The sequence below is a fragment of the Aotus nancymaae genome, unplaced genomic scaffold (genome assembly GCF_030222135.1).
Source record: "Aotus nancymaae isolate 86718 unplaced genomic scaffold, 86718_ANA_hifiasm-v0.15.2.pri h1tg000014l, whole genome shotgun sequence".
Classification (NCBI taxonomy): Eukaryota; Metazoa; Chordata; class Mammalia; order Primates; family Aotidae; genus Aotus; species Aotus nancymaae.
In genome coordinates this window covers 10,998,308-11,018,379 of record NW_026988425.1, presented here as the reverse complement: position 1 = coordinate 11,018,379, position 20,072 = coordinate 10,998,308, and the positions used below count along the sequence as shown (strand labels likewise).

The following is a 20,072-nucleotide window of genomic DNA, read 5'->3' as shown; positions in this document are numbered from 1 at the left end:
CACTTCTCTGGGAAGGGAATGGGTGCCATGCCCAAGACAGCTGTCTCTATTCTGATAAGTTTGGCAAAACTTGTGCTTAAACAAAGTTAAACAGTTGTCTTCATTGTGTCTGTTGGTCTGCTTGGAGCCTTTACTTTGCTAATTCAAAGTGAATTTGCTAATGCTTAGAAGTCTCTGAGATGAGTATGCATTTCCTGCGTTTATGGTACAGTGAAACCCTATTTGGAACATAGCACCTTATAAAACTAGTATTCCCCAGACCCGCTTAGAAGTAAATAATAACTGCAACAGAATAAATGTGAATGCAATTTTCAACACTAAAAGTGCTGTTGTACCTTCTTACCTTGTGTGGTCAAAAGCCTCATGCAATTTGTTTATTAATTTATCAGTAGACACAGGTTTATTAGCTATCATCCTATCCACAGTTTACATTTTATCAGTAGACATAGGTTTGTTAGCTATCATCCTATACTCAGTTAATATGTTAGACGGATAAATTATATACATCAGCAAACCAGATGCAACTTCAGTGAATGTTTTTGGAATGACTGGCTGAATAAATGCATGATTGGGAAGGTGTCACACAGGTGGTAAAGGCAGTCTATCCCTGTGAAAAGAGCTCAGAGGAAGGAGTCGGGAGGGTTGGGCTGGACAGTAGAGCTTCTGCCCAAAAGACTTAGAGCCACCAAAGCTTAGAAGACAGCTCTGCGACCTTTCCCATATCCTTTAACTTCTATTTGTCTTCTAGATAAATTGGAAGTTATGCCTGCCATTTTTATATCCCTAGGGTAATGCAAGATACAAATGAAAATAATGAATGTGCATATTCTTGAAAAAGTTAGAACACTACATAATGTAATCTATGAGTAATAGCCTATGAGAAAAAACAATGGATGATTCCCTCTCTCCATATCCTTAATTGGATCTGATTTTTATTTTGGCAGAGGTGTAAATCAATTCGGAAAAGCAAGAATGAGGGAATGTGATTTTATAATTCATCATTAAGCTACTGCAATAATCAATGAATTACTGCTAATGTCGCTCAGGTTGGAGGACTAATTTCAGATTCTATTCATGAAAACAAACTTTTCTTTAGAGAAGCGCTGATCTCATCTGTCTCAGAAAGACAATTGTCTTCTGAAATTTTCATCTTAGGAGAGTTCTTGGGTCTTTGTTAGATAGCAATCTTGACCAAAAAATAAAACACCCTTCCTAGGTTTCTCCCCTGAAGCTAGAATCAGTACGTTTAAATTTTCGTCTTTACTTCCTTTCTGCTAAAATTAGTCAATGACTTGAGATAATCATTTTTATGGCTACCATGCTTAATAGTTAATCAAATTATTTAAGTCCTGTTAAAATGGATCATATTAGTTGCTTGCCTCCTTTTCAATATTTCTCAAAAATCAATTTATTTCTAGTTCAAAAAGGAACTTCAGCAAATCTGAAGTTAATTAACTGCCATTTTTATTTTTAGAATCTTTCTTACACTAGTTAAACATGCATATCTCAGCCACCTTCCTGCCCATAGTTCTACTCATTTTCTTAGTTCTTCACACTTCAACAGCGTGAGAATTTCTCAGAATCTAATTCAGTGAATTCCCCTGGATGAGACAAAGTACTGAAACATACGATTCCTTTTGTCTTCCAAACAGATGGAATAGGTTGTTTATTTGAGTGTAATAACTCTAGAAAGAACTTCATACCATATGCCATAAACTTATAAGATTCTGCCTCATTCAATGTTCTTTCTTTTCAGAGTATTGAGTTACTCTTTGAATCATTTTCTCAGACCAACTGCTTGCCAGTTTGGGCATGTGAAATAGGATCTTATATGTGTTACACGTCTGTACTTGTTTTTTTGTTTGTTTTTTTGAGACAGAGTTTTCTCTGTTGCCCAGGCTGGAGTGCAGTGGTGTAATCTTGGCTCATTGCAACCTCTGCCTTCCAAATCTAAGCGATTCTCCTGCCTCAGCCTCCCAAGTAGCTGGGATTATAGGCACATGCCACCATGCCTGACTAAGTTTTGCATTTTTAGTAGACAGGGTTTCACCATGTTGGCCAAGCTGGTTTCAAACTCCTGACCTCATGTAATCCACCAGCCTTGGCCTCCAAAAGTGGTGGGATTACAGGTGTGAGCTACTGTGCCCAGCCTGTACTTGTATTTTTTAAAAATAATGGTTATTAGAAAAAAGCATAAGGAAATTTAGTATACCTTCTAGAATTTGTCTTATCCTTGCCCGTAGAAACTGTTTGATCCCCTGGCTCCAGCTGGTCCCTTCTTACTATTCCTTCTCTCTCTCTTTTTCTATTTGAATAATTCTCTAATCAATTAAAACAGGCACATTATAAAAGAAGATTCTTTTTTTTTTTTAATCACGCCATCTCATGAAATATTTATTTGAATCTGGCAGGAACAAGGGGGCAGATGTGGAGATGAACGGGTCCCTTTCTGGGAAAAAGGGACTGGCATGATCAATCCAGAAGGTTGGTGTTGCCACAGCCATTTTCCACTGTGTGAAAGGAAGACAGAAAGAAAAAGCATCCAGATGAGAAAGGGGCTTTCTTATGGATTGTTACAGGGGAGCCAGAATTAAGACCAGCCCTTTCCATTTAAAACTTAAGAAGTACAAAATTACCCTGGTTTTAAGGTTACATTAAGTCAGGTCATGCTGGGCAAACAGCAGTTCTCTCACAAGGTAATCACTTTGTCACATATCGGTATTGCCAGTGTCGGAGATGATGCTGTCTGGGGAGTCTACGACTGTTAGGAAATGGGTCAAAGGTTCATTATTTGGGACTGCAGTAGAAGGGCAATTGTACGGTTTGTTTGTTTGCTTGCTTCCTTTGGGTTTGTTTCCTGAGCTTGGCTTTGTTCTATTTCCCTGGATGGGGACTGGGTAAAGTGCATGATGTGCCTGCTGCCGTGACAGGGGCGGAGCTGGGTCCTGGTTTGCCTTCACAGTTCTTCCTAATGCTGACGTTCCACCCCTAAAATACAAATTTATCCACAGGCGTTTGTTTAGCAGTTTTCTTATTTGTGATCATTAATTTGATATGTTGTCTTATTGGACCAGTTGTATAGACATAGATATAGCAGGCAGTGTTGATTCATTCACCAACACCTCTTTGCATGGTTATAAAAATGAGAGCTCTATGATATCAAGTCTTGAGGATTAACTTTTGCTTCGTGGTCACTTTTGTATTTGTGGCAGAAATATTTGATTCTGGATGACTGAAATCAGTATTCCAGAACTTTCAGATTCAAAGTTCACCTCTTCCAGGTTTCACATCCATTACCTATGTCTCAAAAGGTATTCCATCTCTCTGTGCTTCAAGTTTTCAGTGCTCCTGGCCATACTACCTGCAGAGTTGGGATTCCCTAAGCCAACTGTCCCCAACCTTTTTGGTGCCAGGGACCAGTTTGATGGAAGACAATATTTCCATGGACTGAGGTCAGTGGGGAAGACGGTTTTAGGATGAAAGTGTTCCACCTCAGATCATTGGGCATTAGTTCGATTGTCATAAGGAGAGCGCAACCTAGATCCTTCTGTTCACAATAGGATTCACACTCCTATGAGAATCTGATGCCACCACTGATCTGGCAGGAGGTGAAGCTCAGGCTGTGTGCTCGCTCGCCGGCCGCTCACCTCCTGCCGTGTGGCCTGGTTCCAACAGGCATGGACCAATATTGGTCTGTGGCCCAGGGCTTAGGGACCCCACACAACGTGAACCAAGCCAGTGTCTTGAGAGGATGTTGTAGGCATTAACCCCACATATGAAGTGCACTCATTTTAAACGAGCTTGTCATGCTTAATTAAATCATGTTTACCTTTAAATGTAACACCTCTGACATGGTGATTATCACAGATTTTATTTACTCTGTTATATTCTGGTAAGAAGGAAGACAGATTCTAGGTAAATATGAAAGCCTATGGCTAAAGAAAAACACCCAGATTAGTAATAATAATAGTTCAATAATAAGGTAACTATTGCTTTTAGTTGTTGTATAGTCTCAGAACAATCAACATATGTCATAGTATCTGCAGGACTATTACAAATACTAGCTTTTCCTGATAATTTATTATCATCATCTGTTTTAAAATTTTGTGAGGATTTTTAAAATGAATTTAGAAGGATTAATTAGAAGATTCCATTTAAGGAATGTTTTATTCTAGTCTTTATAAACATAACCTATTAGATCAAGCACTGGAGGCAGAGGAAATAGAAAGAAGACTCCTATAACATGCCTGATCCAAATCAGAACAGTAACCACAACGAAATTTGTGTCATTTGTCTAGGTAGTTATGTTTTGTTGATTACTAAGCACTCCAGTTTCTCAAAGTTGTCTGCTTCCCCCGTAAACAAGTTCTGGAACTCCTGACTCAGTCCCTCCGTAGTCTTCATTTGTGACGGTGGTACCAGCTGATAGAGGGATGCGTGTAACCAAGATCCAATTTTCTATTCCATCAAGTGTCAAATGTACTAACGAGTCCTTTAATCAAGCTATTGTGATGTTCCTTCCAGCAGATATCATTACTGATCCATGGCCTTGGCAGGGGTCTTTAGGATAGTGTGAGAAAAAATCAGAAACCACCTGTTGGTGCTAAGGCTGAATGGGTCTGGTTACTTACTCATTGTAACCACCAATATCAAAATGGAAGCCAGTTTAGTTTCATGAAGAATTAGTGACTGCCATGAGAGTGGAGCAGTAAGGCCACAGAACAATCTCCATGGCCTTTTAATTCATTTCATCCAATGTGTGTTAGGATGACCACCAACTGAAAAGGTTCTTTTAGATGTGGAAATGGGATCTTTCTTTTAAAAAGTTGTTGACCATTATTGTGCTGTTCTTTAACATGAAAGAGAGTGTGCCTCTCTCCACAATGAAAAGGGCATCACTGCCGAAGCATAATCACAATGATCACATTTTACTCGTCATAAGTAAGTGGTGGTTGAGCTTTTCACTTTTTCATTTGACAGGTCTTTTTGTATTGGATTCTTGATTAACAGGACAACTCTCACCATAGTATTAAACCAAATAAAAATCTGCAGAATGCTGAACATAGAAAGCATCCCTTTTCTCATAAGGTGAAGAAGAAAAATCTTTGGTATCACCAGAAACTTTCTAAGAAACCCCAAAGATGGTTTAAATGTAAAAAAGATACTTCTAAAAGTTGTATTAGTTTGAGGCCAGGCGCAGCAGCTCATACCCATAATTCCAGCGCTTTGGGAGGCCGAGGTGGGTGGGTCACCTGAGGTCGGGAGTTCAAGACCAGCCTGGCAAACATGGTGTAACCCTGTCTCTACTAAAAATACAAAAAACTAGCCAGGCGTGGTGGCGGACACCTGTAATCCCAGCTACTTGGGAGGATGAGGCAGGAGAATTGCTTGAACCCAGGAGGCGGAGGTTGCAGTGAGCTGAGATCACTCCATTGGACTCCAGCCTGGGTTACAGAGTGAGACTCCATCTCAAAAAACAAACAAACAAACAAACAAAAGTTGTATTGGTTTGACTATGGGGTTCAGATTTGTGGAAGGCAATTTCAAAAAGAGTTATCTGAGGATGCAAGATATGAGGGTAAATCTGGAGTGGCTAAAGACTAGACATAACTTCAGCTTGGCTCAGAGTGATACTATTTACATAAAGCAGTTAAAGAAGTTATTAGGAACTCTAGCATTTTCATAAGCAAGGATCTTTTACTAAATATTAATTTAAAAGATGAAACTCTAGCATTTCCACAAGTGAGGAAATTTTGCTAAAAGTGATTCAAGAGATTAACAAAAGCACAAAAAAATTAACAGGATATCAAGTAGGAGGATTTTTGTGTTAAAAGAGGCTTTTGCTCTTTGAGCACAGACTATTCTTCACAATTTCTTACAGAAAACAGTGTATACACTCAATGTACTCAGAGAGAAAACCCAATTTCTAACTGCATATTTGTACCCTAGTTGTGCAACATTTGCAATAGAGACTTCACAAGCCTTTTCTCTATCTTGTAAGTAAACTCGTCAAAATTACACAAACTTTATAAAGACTGTCACATCTTTCATTGTTTTTTTTTCCATTTCATTATTTCTAGGCATTATAAACCAAAGCAAATAAGGTTCACTCCTTCTCAAACTTGCCATAACTTATTGCACATGCTCGAATATGTCTTACTATATTTTATGTATTAACACACAGCCAGACGTTTTTACCTTAGACACGCTTTCTTCCTTGATAAACAAAAATGCATTCCATTATCTTATAGACACATTCATATTATTTTACAATGATTGTACCTAGTATAGTGTAGTAGGCAGAATAACGGTCCTCCCAAAGATGTCCACAGCCCCCAGACCTGTGACTGTGCCATCTTACATGGCCGAGAGGAATTAAGGTTGATAATCAGCTAACCTTGAGATAGGAAGAAGACCTTGGATTATCCCAGTGGACCCACTGGGACCTTTGTAATAACAAAGGTCCTTAAGAGTGGAAAAGGTAGCTGTTGGGAGCAAATGAGAGCGTCAGAGTGATGTGACATAAGAAAGACTCAGCCCATGTTGTTGCTAGTTTTAAAGGTAGAAGCAGAAGGCTGCATGCCAAGGAAGGCAGGTGGACTCTAGGAACTGGAAAAAGCAAGAAAACTATTCTCTCCTACAGCTCCCAGAAGGCTGCCCTGCCCACACCCTAATTGTAGCCTAGTAATACCAGTGTTGTACTTCTAACCTGCGGAACTGTAACATAACAAATATATCTAGGTTTAAAGCACTAAACATGTGGTGATTTATTACAGCAGCATTAGAAAACTAACATACAGCATCAACTGCTCATATTAGTTATAGCTTTGAAACAATGTAACTGAGTTATTTCCTCACAGACATAGAGAAGGCTAGGAGACAGTTGCCTGTGTGTACTTGAGATCAGCTGAGATTCCAGAAAGCTGCCTGTGACTCACAGACTCACAATGTACTTCCTCCAACAGTCTGATATATTGTTTTTGTATTTGATGAAGTAGCAACATGAACAAGTCCAAGACATTTGTACATTTGCAGATATTTGGAGTGCATATGTGTATGTGCCTATGAGTTTAGTGGACGGTGTTTTTCCAAAAAGAAGACATTAAAAATTTTACTCAGAGGAGTTTAATGGAGTAACTCAGTAACACACTTCTGTAGAATTCTCTAAGGTGAAGAAGAGCAACTCCTTCATGAAACAGCAGTTATTAAAATTCAGTCTAGCTGAACACTTGTTAACCTGTTTACGTTTTTAAATAATAATGTTAGCTTATCTGTCTAATAAACCTAGAACTGGAAATCTTAAAAATTCATATTATTAAAAATTGAGGAAATAAACCTAATCTTTTATAGAACAGATCACACTAACAAAAGATTTATGACATGACAAAATCAGAGGAAAGACACAGCTCTGTTTTTCCTCTAATATTGTCAAACCAGTCTAATTTTGCAAGGATTTGCTTTAGCTAAAAATACTGCATCAACTCTTTTTACCTTAGATACCAAATATTGAAACCTCTTCAAATGCCCTTAAAGGTCCTGAAGTGTCTTAGTGCTATTTCTTTCCCTTGTCTTTGCTAAACTGATATCAACTTTTATGTCTTTGCTTCAAATTTTTTATCCTAGCTACCAAGGCTGTTAATTTAATTCATTGTGAAATTTCTTTGTGTTTTTCTTTGAAATAAGCTTTTGTGAGAGATTTTTTTCTTAAAGGACCAGCATATTAAAGCATTTTGAGAGTATTTTCATTGGCAATTTTTTAATTTTCTTGTGTAATTACATATATGAGGACTTACTTGTTTCCATAACCCAGTCAAACCACCCAGGAGCTCCATTTGTCAGTTTCATCCAGAGAATTGAAAAGTTACACCAATTTCTAGACACAGAAAGTGTTTATACACACACAACAGAAGAATCCCCATCAAACTCTTGGGTAAGCTGGAAGATTCAGGAGTTTGTAACTGGATTTCTTCTTATATAATATGTGCTATTTTTTGTAATGCTTGTCAAGTCCATTGTGGGTTGAACCAGGAGATACATTTTAAGATTTACTGGCACCTTTTTGTCAACACATGTTTATTGGCATATTTCTACATTTCTGTGTGACTTTTCTAATTTTTAACTTAAAAATATTATAGATTCATAGGAAATTGCAAAGATAGCAAGGAGAGGTCCTGTGTATCCCTCACCTAGTTCCCAGCAATGGCTATATCTTATGTAACTATAACACAATATTTAAATCAGGAAAGTAACATTACAGCATGTAGGTACAGTGTCATCACATGTCTGGATTTGTGTAACCATCAAGGCTCTCAAGATACAGAATAATTCCCTCAACCCAACAATATTTGTTATACCATCTTGTCATAGTCACACTCTCCCCAACTATCCCAAACTCCTAGCAACCATTACTTTGTTCTCTATCTGTATAATTTTGTTATTTCAAGAATGTTATATAAGTGGTTATCTTACAATATAGAACCTTTTGAGATTGGCTTTTTTCAGTTAACATAATGCCATTCAAATCTTTTCAGGTTGTAGCATATAGTGTTCCTTTTGATTGCTAAGTAGTATTCCATGTATTTTGTTTTGGGGGGAAAAAGGAACACACTCAGAAACTTCCAGATGTTTCCAGAGGTCAGAGACCTCTGTACAATACAGAAGAGACCTTTCTCATACTAACAAGCATGCAAACATTTTCAATAACTAAGCAATACCATTTTGAATGCTTAACCAATTTGGTCTGTAAGCCGCATTAACCAGTTTTATAATATAGATTTTTTTGCATATATTTTCCCCTTTGATGATAGACTGCGTTTAAATTAGACATATTTATAGTGTGCAAATGACAGATTTCTATAAATTGAGCTCCAAATATTTCCCAAAAGAGGAAGGAGAGACAAAACATTCCAGCATTGTAAACATCAAACAACCCTTTATATTCAAAAGGGAAAAAACTCTGTTCACACTGACCTACAGAGATCCAATCACACAAAAATCAGCTCCTCGCCTTTACATCATCAATCATTGATGAAAAGTAAATTCAGAGAGGGGAGAGGATTCTAGGCTGATAGAGAAGTAGGAAGCACCAGGAATCTGCCTCCCCACCTAGACACAATCACATTGGCAGAATCTGTCTATCAGTCAGGGTTCTCCAGAGGGACAGAACTAATAGGATATATGTATATGTGAAAGGAGTTTATTAAGGAGAATTGGCTCACATGATCACAAGGTGAAGCCCAATGATAGGCCATCTGCAAGCTGACGAAGACATAAGCCATTAGTGGTTCAGTCTGACTCCAAAACCCTCAAAAGTAGGGAAAACAACATTGTAGCCTACACTCTGTGGCTGAAGGCCCAAGAGCCCCTGACAAACCACTGGTGTAAGTCCGAGAGTCTAGAAGCCAAAGAACCTGGAGTCTGATGTTCAAGGGCAGGAAGCATCCAGCATGGGAGAAAGATGAAAGCCAGAAGACTCAGCAAGGCATCTTATCATACCTTTTTCCACCTGCTTTTGTTCTAGCCATGCTGGCAGTCATTTGGATGGTGTCCACCCACATTGAGGGTGGGTCTGCCTCTCCCAGTCCACTGATTCAAACGTTAATCTCCTCCAGCAACACCCTCACAGACACACCCAGAAACAGTACTTTATCAGCTGCCTAGTCCTTCAATCCAATCAAACTGACACCTAATATTAACCATCACACTGACATAACTATTTTGAAATTCTGGAGTCTATTGAAGGCTTAAAATTTCAGAAGGCTTGGACAGTAAAGTACAGTTTATTTGGTCAATCTTAGCTTAGCTCAGCAGTAGCTACCCATCCCCCACCCTTCAGCCCTGTGGCAGGTAGCTGTGCCTATGTTCCTAGAGCAGCTTACTTACAGCTGTCAGAAGCCAGGGTTGGCACAGAAGACCCTGTTCTCTAAATATTGGGGATCTGTTCTTTCTGCTGATTGCTGCTTCTTTGTTGTATACAGAGATACAAACACAGAGGCAAGCAACCATTGTTGCACACACGCATACCATGATTGCGAGCCCCTCTATCTTTGGCTGAAGTTATTTTCAGAGGATTTAAAGAGCTGACACCCTCACCCTCCTCATCCATCTTATTTTTTTCTTTTCACTTTTTGGGAGTCAGTCATTAAAGACTAGCATATTCAAAAGCAACTGCATATACAAGAGAAAATAAGAGAGCCATTGCGCATGCCCAGGGAAACGCTTATCCTCAGAAAATATCAGTGAAGATCTTAAGGCTAATTCTTGGCACAGAGATAGCCTAAAACAGTCAAAACAAAACAAAAACAAAAAAAAACAAACCCTGGAAAAGAAGAAGAGTCTGGTTTCCAGATAACCCATTATTACATTCAAATTTTCAGTTTCAACAACAAGAAAAACCACAAGGCATACAATGGAACAGGGAAATACAACCAGTTCAAAGCAGGGGGAAACCCAAAAACATAAACCATAGCTGAAAAATGGCACAAAGGCAGACCTACTGGACAAAGACTTCAAAGCAACTGTTTTAAAGATGTTCAAAGAATTAAAGGAAGATATGGAAAAAGTCAAGAACATGATATATGAACAAAATGGAGACAATAAAGACATAGAAAACCTAAAAAATTTAGAGCTGAAAAGTACAATAATTGAAATGAAAAATTCACTAAAGAAATGCAAAAGCGGATTTGAGCAGGCAGAAGAAAGAATCAGCAAACTTGAAGATAAAACAATTGAAATTATTGACTTTGGAGAACAGAAAGAGAAGAGATCGAAGAATAGGAGCAGAGCTTAAGGGTTCTGTGGACATCAACAAGAGGATAAACATACACACTGTGAAAGACTCAGGAGAAAAAAATGTGAGAAAGGGGCAGAGAGATTATTAGAGGAAATCATGGCTAAAAACTTACCAAATTTAATGAAAGGCATAAATATAAACACTCAAGAATTCAGTGAGATTCAAATAGGATAAGCTCAAAGATACCCAGACTGAAACACATTGCAATCAAATTGCTGACAGCCAAAGATAAAGAATCTTGAAAACCTAGAGAAGTTATTCATCACACTCAAGCAGTCGAAAGTAGGATTATCAGCTGATTTTTTAATCAAAATTTTGAAGACCAGAAGGCAGTAGGTTGATATAGTTATGGTGCTGAAAGAAAAAAAAACTGTCAGCCAGGCATCCTATGTCCAGCAAAAGTGAGGGAAAAATTAAGACATTCCCAGATAAACAGAAACTAGGAGAGTTCATTACCACTAGACCTGCTCTGTAAGAAATCCTAAAGGGAGTCCTCCATGTTGAAATGAAAGAACACTAAGCAGTAATTCAAAGGTATAAGAAGAAATAAATATCTTAGTAAAGATAAATACATAGACAATTATAAAGCTCATATTGTTTTAACAATGGTTTATAATGCTACTTTGTTTTCTACATGATTCAGTACATTTAAGAAAAAACAATTACTAATCTACAAGCTAACATTATTGTAGCTTTGTCTTATAACTCCACGTTTTGTTGTTTACATAATTTAAGAGATGAATTCATTTTTAAAAACCAATTATTTATGTTTTTGTACACACCATGTTCAAATATATAATTTTGTGACATCAATAACCGAAAAGTGTGGGATGAAACTGTAAATGAACCAAGTGTTTGTATGTTATTGAAGTTAACCTGGTATAAATTCAAAATTATAATAGTATAATGTTAAATGTAATCCCTGTGGTAACCACAAAGAAAATCATTAAACTATATACACATAAGAAAATGAGAACGAAATTAAAACATTTCACTACAAAAGAAAAATCAACACAAAGGAAATAGTAATGCAGGAAATGAGGGGCAAAAATAAGCTATAAGGCTTATAGAAAACAAAGTAAAATGCTAGAAACAAGATCCTCTTTATTAGTAATTACTTTAAATATACATGGATAAACTCTCCAATCAAAGACAGAAGGCATTAAAAAAAAATGATCCAATTATATGTTGCCTACAAAAAACTTACTTCAGATTCAAAGACAGAAATAGATTGAAAGTAAAAGGATATTTGTACATCCCTGTTCACACCATTATTCACAATAGTGAAAATGAAGTATCAACCCAATATTTCATCAACAGAAGAATAGCAAAATATGGCATATACACACAATGGAAAATTATTCAGTCTTGAAAAGAAAGTTCTGGCCAGGTGCAGTGGCTCACACCTGTAATGCCAGCACTTTGGGAGGCTGAGGTGGGCAGATCACTTGAGGCCAGTTCAAGACAACCCTGGTGAACATAGTGAAACCCTATCTCTACTAAAAATACAAAAAATTAGCTGGGTGTGGTAGCACATACCTGTAATCTCAGCTACTCAGGAGGCTGAGGCATGAAAATTGCTTGAATCCAGGAGGCCGAGATTACAGTCAGCTGAAATTGCACCACTGCACTCCACCCTGGATCACAGAGTGAGACTGTCTGGAAAAAATAGAATGTACATTCTGACATACACTATGACATGGATGAACCTTGAGGACATTATGCTAAGTGAAATAATTCAGTCACAAAAACAAATCTTTTATGATGCCATTTACATGAGGTACCGAGGGTTGTCAAATTCATAGAGACAGAAAGTAGAATGGGGGTTTCCGGGGAGTGAAGGGAGGGGTTGGGGAGTTGTTTAAATGTTTTTAAAGTTTCAATTTTGCAAGGTGAAAAGAGTTCTGGAGATGTATGATTGTAGAATGATATGATTCTACATAATATCAACAAACTATATACTTAAAATGATAATTTTTAATGTATTTTACTGCAATACAAAAGTTTTCTGGAAAAAAACTCGGAGCACCCAGCAAAAACTCATAGATCAGTTTTAGCAGCTCAGGAAACAGGAAGGTCATAGAACTACTGAGACCTTGAAGACAAAGGAGTTGTGATGTTTCTCATCTAGGGTTGCTCTCTAGTCCAGCTGACCTGAAAAAAATATTTTTTCTCTAATCAGTGTGAGACATTTAAGTTTATAATGGTGCACAACAAAGACCACACACACAGGACTGCATCAGTGATCAGAAGAAATCTGTAATCAGTGTAGGAAGGGACTCAAGTTGTCTGCTGCCTTAGAGAATGCAGGTGTTTAGACCATGAGACCACCACTCAACCTTCCTGCCACCGATGAGAAAACCAAGTGGTAGTATGCACATCAATAACCAAAACAGGCTTAGTTCAGAAATAGAAATAGAAAGTCACAAACGCGACACAGCAGCAGTGAACGAGAGCAAAGCTGTTACCTCACCATGAAATCCCCACCAGCTCCTTTCTGCACAAGCGTTCTGCAAGGAGTGCCTTTCTTGGGCAACGTGGTTTGTTAGGTCTCCTGAGTGAGTCCATGGGGCTACCTTGGTGTACCCAACAATGCTTAACAGAAGACTTCCAGAATGAAGCATTGCAAAGAGAAAATGTTTTTTGCTTGCAGTTTTTCAAGCAAATATGGATTTAGAAAACTGGTTCACCAAATATGAAATACAGGTATTTGAAGGAAACACACACACGCACACAGTGGAAAGGATAGCAGAGCTACGAGGTTGCAGTTAGTCCATCAATGATGAAAATAGTCTTTTTTCCACACTATTATATTATCACCGGTGGTTGTCTCTTATCAGTATTGCAAAAGTCAGAGATGTTATAGAGACTAAGTAAATTAAAAGAAATGGCCCAAGGAGTCATTTCTGTTGGGAACTTTAGCAAGAAAGAGTGACTGTTTGTGGCAGTGGCAGTGGTAGAGTCTTGTTTTGTATTGTTTTGATCTGAGCAACAAGCTTTTCTTTTTAAAAAATTAAAATATGGAACGTGTCACAAATTTACGGGTTACCTTTGTACAGGGGCCATGCTAATCTTTCTCTGTATCATTCCAATTTTAGTATATGTGCTGCTGAAGCGAGCACCATGATATCCCTTTTTCAGATGTCATTCCATGATGGTGGATTATTGGTAGCACATTTATTCAAAATAGAAGCAAGGCAAGATATCCATTTTGCCTTCATAAATCTAGGTATTCTTTGAACCTGATGACCTACTTGTCTCTCTGATGGGATTTTGGTATGTGATTCTCTCATGCAAGCAATATAACTTATTTTGCATGTTTTTCTTTGTGTGGCAAATAACGCTCAACTTATTCATTAATATTAAGCTTTAAGATCCATTTGGTTTTTACTACTCTCTATGTTATTCCAGCATGAAACCTCTGAATCATGTCCCTCCATTACCTCCACATTTCCCCGGGCTCCAAGCCCTGTCAGTTGCTTCTTAAGAACTTCCATCATGGCTGCTCTCCTGCCCTTGATCCTCCCATGACCTCCTTTCTGTAGTCACCGGTCCTTGTTTGTTCCTGAAATATTATAGCTTCCTGCCAAATGAATGACTCACTCTATTATTTTCAGTCTGTATCGTACCTTTTACTTATTTTTGAACCAAATTAAATCTAGAAGAAGGTAGAGTCAGCTATGTGTGGTGGCTCACGCCTGTAATCTCAGCACTTTGGGAGGCCGAGGCAGGCAGATCACTTGTGGCAGGAGTTTGAGACCAGCCTGGCCAATATGGTGAAACCCCATCTCTACTAAAATTCAAAAGTTAGCCAGGTGTGGTGGTGGTGTATGCCTGTAGTCCTACCTACTTGGGAGGCTGAGGCAGGAGAATCACTAATCCTGGAGGCAGAGGTTGCAGTGAGCTGAGATCATGCTACTGCACTCCAGTCTGGGCAACAGAGACTCTGTCTTAAAAAAAAAAAAAGAAGAAGGTGGTGTAGTCAGGTGGAGTGGTCATCTGTCTGCAGTGGTTACTACTGGTGTCTGCCCCTTTTGAGGGCCTAAGCAGGTCATTCCAAGTCAGGCACCTCCTCTCTCCCATGCCAGGTTCAAGCACAGGGTGAAGCCTATGCTCTTTTATTCTCATCTGCACCCACAGAGAATCCTAATGCATCACAGGGCCACTGCTGGGCTCCAAGTACCCTTTATGTTGCTGGGACTGTGAAGAACCTCCAACAACCTCCACCTGGTGAACCAGCCTCTTTCTTCCCCAGTCCTAAAAGAACCCCACCTCTTCAGTCATTGTATATACAGGGACATTCTTTCTTCCCCAGTCCTAAAACAACCCCATCTCCATCCATTTCTCTCTCTAAAAAGAAAAGCAAACAATTTGATCACCTTAATGGTGTCGAGCTATAAAAATAAAAGTTTAAACGACCCACTTTGCAGTTTCCTGTTGCCATTGTGATACAAAAAAGGGGAATTAACTTCTTTTACCCTCTGAAGAAATCTCAGACCTCAAAGACCCAAAAGTCTAACTGAACAGTAGAGGAGAAGAGTCAAGATTCCTCCTACTGGGTAGCAAGAATAGCTTTTCAGCTCTTTCAACTGTTTAGAAACTTAGGTTAAAAAGAAAATACAGGATATGGAACAGTTATAGTAACACACTACCTTGAGTTGTAGTGCTTATAATTTCACTAGAAGTCTCGAGGAAGAGAACTTTATTGTCAAGAAAAAGACTATATGTTTCTTCCACCTTCAGTTTTATTATTCTGAAACCTTCCTTCTTAATGCACCAGAATTCTCTTTGTAAAGTATCAAGTTGATCTTGTTGCCCCCTTAACATACAAAAAAAAATCCTAAATATCCACCTCCTGAATCAAGCCTTCCATAACAACTCCAGTCCTGTCGAATTTGTCTCTTCCATGAACTACTGTTATAAACACACAAGACAAGGTCACTTGCATCTGTAATTATTCTATATCCCATATTTTATTATTTCCGTAATCAGCTTCAAAGTTTCTGACATTAGAAAGAGCTAAAAATCTTTTCTTGCTACCCAAATTTTCTGTGAAGATAGGATTTAAATTTCACTGTAAAAAGATAGCATTTTCAACACAAAATTAAAGGCTAAAAAAGAATTGTAACCTTTTAAAATAATGAACAAACTTTGCCCAGAGGTTTTCTTCTCCATGGAATAATATTACCGGATTTGTTTCTTTACTTGGATGGTCAAAAATATAGACTAAAATGTATCCCTCCAGATAGACTGATAGACTTAATGAAAAATCTTCATTTGCCTAGTAAAATGTCAGTGACCTATATTGGAAATAATAGAAATAAAATAATTCCAGTGAGTTTCCTCGACAGTGAAGTTGTGAGAGGCTAAATATGACAGTGACTCCTGATCTTTTCCATATCATGGGGCACATGGAAAATGATAGTACTTGTATGGTACGCTGGGGTGAGGGGAAGAGGCTGCTCTGCAGGGGTTGGGTACCTGCCATCTACTTATTATCTATAAATAAGCTAACATGACAGGGACACCTGCCTCTTATTCAGGACTCAAGGATTGGGAAGCCATGGAGGATGAAACTACATCTTCATATTTAGATGACATAATTTTCAAAATGATAATACCAAGAAAGCTAAAACATACGACAGCTAAATTCTCACCCTCTCTTCATTTTGGGATTTCCCCTTGACAATGTCCAAGGTCACCAAACCGTTCTCCATATACCATCAAGGGTGTAAATGTGTCTGTATATACAATGACTGAAATATTTTTTCAGTTATTTTGCCCTTCCTTCATTGCTTTCCTTATAAAGAAAAGGAAAAAGGAACACATTGGTCATCTCATGTCTATGGAGCTCAAATTTGTCTGCTAATGATTTGTGAGGGTAAATGAACTGATAGAATCTCCAGCATGCTGAGCTCTACAAAAGTAAACTCTTAACCAGAGTTAAGCCTGATTTAATGATAAATAGATAAACTATTTTAGGTGCTGTCATTAGAAAATAAATATGCTCCATTTTGGGGGTTTGCAGGCAAACCATTTTTGTCAGACACTTCCTCCGCTATCATCAAGTGAATGAACACACTTTTCTATTTCAGTAATTTAAGCATCAGCATTTTCTCTCTAAGCTAAAATAAGCCACCTAAACATAGGATAAGAGCAGATACCAAAATTACAAGGGCCTGTGTTTTATGTATCACTGCCTGGAATGAAGATATCACCGCCTGCTCCCACAAGGTTCCCTTCCTGCTTCCAGGCAGCATGCACCTGAGAATTCAATAGCAGAAGAAGATATTATTTATAGATCTAGATGGAGGTGAAATATTTCATATAGCTTTTAGGAGCTAGCTAAATATGCCTCACTGGGGGATGGGAGACAAGAAAGGGATCTAACTTGAGGCACTTGCCAATTCCACCTGAAAAATGTGAGAACAGCCAGCTTTGCTACAGGCACTCATTTACTTACTTCCAGAAGTAAATTAAAGGAGCAGAAATGGAAGCTGCAGGTGGGATAAATTAATTGTCTTGCAGCGTTATTGGTAATGCCTAAAGTGCTTTGTAAACTAAAAGTACTCCATAAATACGTCATTATAAGTACCTTTATCATTGGGAATAGTCAGATTAACAATGCTAAAGTGAATTAAGGAAGCAGAATTGGATTTTATTATATTTTTCACACAAAAACACACCAAATTAGTAAGCGTTACATGGTAGAACTACCCAATAAAATACCATCAGAGAGACAAACAGCATCAGGTTACTGTAGTTCCAAGGACACATAGTTACAGACTGTCAAGTGCCTCTCTCCTGCTTTCCATGTTTCTCTTTGCTTTAAAGGAATCAAAACTCAAGACTCGTATATGTGATCATGTTCCCCATACATTAGTGCTTTGACTCTTGTTATAAAATACAGGTCCTGACATAGCTTTCATTAAGGTATTTTTGAGGGTTATGTTAGAATTTCCATACATTTTTCTTGACTTCTATAAACATCAAGCAAGAACATAATCATACCTAACACCTATTGAGTCCTGTGTCCTTGTTCATCCCCATGTGTTAAATACTTTCCATACATTCACTCATTTATGCTTTACAGCAACCTTGGTACCATTATTGTCTTGCTTTAGAGACTGAAAAAACTGAGGCTTAAGAGACATGAAATAACTTGCCCATGAAATAATGTGCTTTGATCCCAGGTCAGTCTAGCAGCAGAGTGCACGCACCGCCATGAGGAATGACTGCTTTTTCTCTGTAGCTGTGTCCAGAGTTACCCAATAGAGAACGTTCAGTGATGGGAAACAAACAATATTGCATGAACAGGGCCTCTTGTATTCTCTTCTCCCCCATGCCCACTTCTGCCACTACCTTCTACCTTCACCTTGACCTCCTTTCAAGTCTTCTCTTTATTTTCTTTTCCAGGCAAATACGCCATGCGAGACCTAGTCCACAGACTTCCAGGTGGGAACAACAGCAACAGCACGGCAAGCAAGGCCATGTCGGATGACACAGTGACAGCCGTCTGCTGCACCCTGCACGAAGTGATTACCAAGAACATGGAGAACGCCAAGGCCTTACGGGATGCTGGTGGCATCGAGAAGTTGGTCGGCATCTCCAAAAGCAAAGGAGATAAGTAAGTTACCTGGTGACGTCATATCTCTGTCCTGGTAAAATTGGTTCTGAATGTGCCTTTCAACTATGATTGTCACCAAAGGCATTTGTCTCTGAGAATCAAGAGAAGGAGAATGGCAAATGGTTTCCAATCTTCTCTCTCTTTTTTTTTTTATTTTGAATTTTTTTTATACTTTAAGTTCTGGGGTACATTTGCAGAACGTGCAGGTTCGTCACATAGGTATACTCGTGCCATGGTGGGTTGCTGCATCCATCCCCCCATCATCTACATTAGGTATTTCTCCTAATGTGAGCCCTCCCCAATACCCTCCACCTCTATCCCTCCCCAGGGCCCCCATCCCCCGACATGCCCCGGTGTGTGATGTTCCTCTCCCTGTGTCCATGTGTTCTACCATTTGACCCAGCAATCCCCAGTCTTCTCTCTTACTGTTGGTAAAGTGGACTTGACAAACCAACACACCCAGGTGCTCCTTCCACCTGGAAGAGACATGAGTTCAACCCAGATACGTGGAAGTGTTTTGTCATTGTTGTTCCTCTGTGGTAGGAAGTCCACAGTATGCTTTTTTGAGCATACACAACCACACACACAATGAAACCACAGTCCGCAAAACAATCTGATATATTTTTGTCTATATTCATGAGACATTCAAAGATTAAAGTATTTTCTCTGAATTATACAGTTAGAGAGCTTTGAGAGTGGTTTGGTGTGTATTAATTCTCTCCCACTGTATGAGCAGCCCTACAGCAATAAGCATCACTAAATGGGCCTAAAAGAGGGAAAAAAAATGTTTTATTGAGTCCTATGGTCAAAGAAAATTATTTGGTGAAACTAATTTAAAAATCACTTGAGGAAACCATCTATGAAATGATACATATCCATGTTGCTAAGCTCCTGATAAGCCAGACCAGTACTGATTATTGTTAATGGGAAGATTTTTTTTACTACAGATGATCTCATAAATGCCCTTGAATTTGGCTGAAAATTTTTCCATAGAATAGGCACTCATTTCATCTCGTTGTTCCTTTATCTCTTTTTCCATTGGCAGCAGCCTGGATTTATGAGTTTAATAAGAAGTGTTAAATTGGATTGAATCAAGCACCTTCCTGGTTACAATTCTCTCGATTAGTCGGTCTCTTTCACTGTTTCATGTAGTATATCTCATTTTTTTATATACTGACTAATTTGGGGATCAAAACAAGGTTTTTATAACTACATTTATCCTCATCTCCTACCTACACTTCAATTTTATTATTGCTTTTCACTGCTCCTTAAAACAAAATGAATCCAGAAGAATTGCTCCAAATCTGAGCATGAAACTCACCATTTCTGACTCAATTCTATTATGATAGTAGGCATGGAGATTCCCATGGACTTCCAGACAAATTTTAAGGAAGTAGAGTTTATTGAAAATCAAATTTTTGGAATTGAGGTTAATTTAATAATTGGGAACAGCAGGAAAACAAATACACAATAGTTCATTTATAAAATTATTACAAATTTGCCCATTCTAAATTGTCCTTAAAAACTTATTCCCAGAAATAAGTTCAGTTTAAACCTGATTTTTATTTGTGATAGTATGGGAAAACACAGATGGAAGAAACATGCCTTGCTATGATTCTCCATTTTATGTATTTATACATTTTCTTTATATAT

General features: G+C 38.2%; 1 protein-coding gene and 1 non-coding gene across 10 annotated transcripts in view; one reads left to right on the top strand and one right to left on the bottom strand.

Annotated features, from left to right (window-relative positions):
* CTNND2 (catenin delta 2) overlaps positions 1-20,072 on the top strand; it is a 935,473-nt gene that overhangs the window by 865,115 nt on the left and 50,286 nt on the right. For all 9 annotated transcript variants that reach the window (XM_021675376.2, XM_064375868.1, XM_064375870.1 and 6 more), the window contains one exon: positions 18,209-18,419. In XM_021675376.2, coding sequence (XP_021531051.2) covers positions 18,209-18,419 — 211 coding nt within the window. The remainder of the gene's footprint in view (positions 1-18,208; positions 18,420-20,072) is intronic.
* LOC135274954 (U6 spliceosomal RNA) lies at positions 13,807-13,914 on the bottom strand. The gene has a single exon (XR_010342696.1). It is a non-coding gene; the product is annotated as a U6 spliceosomal RNA (small nuclear RNA).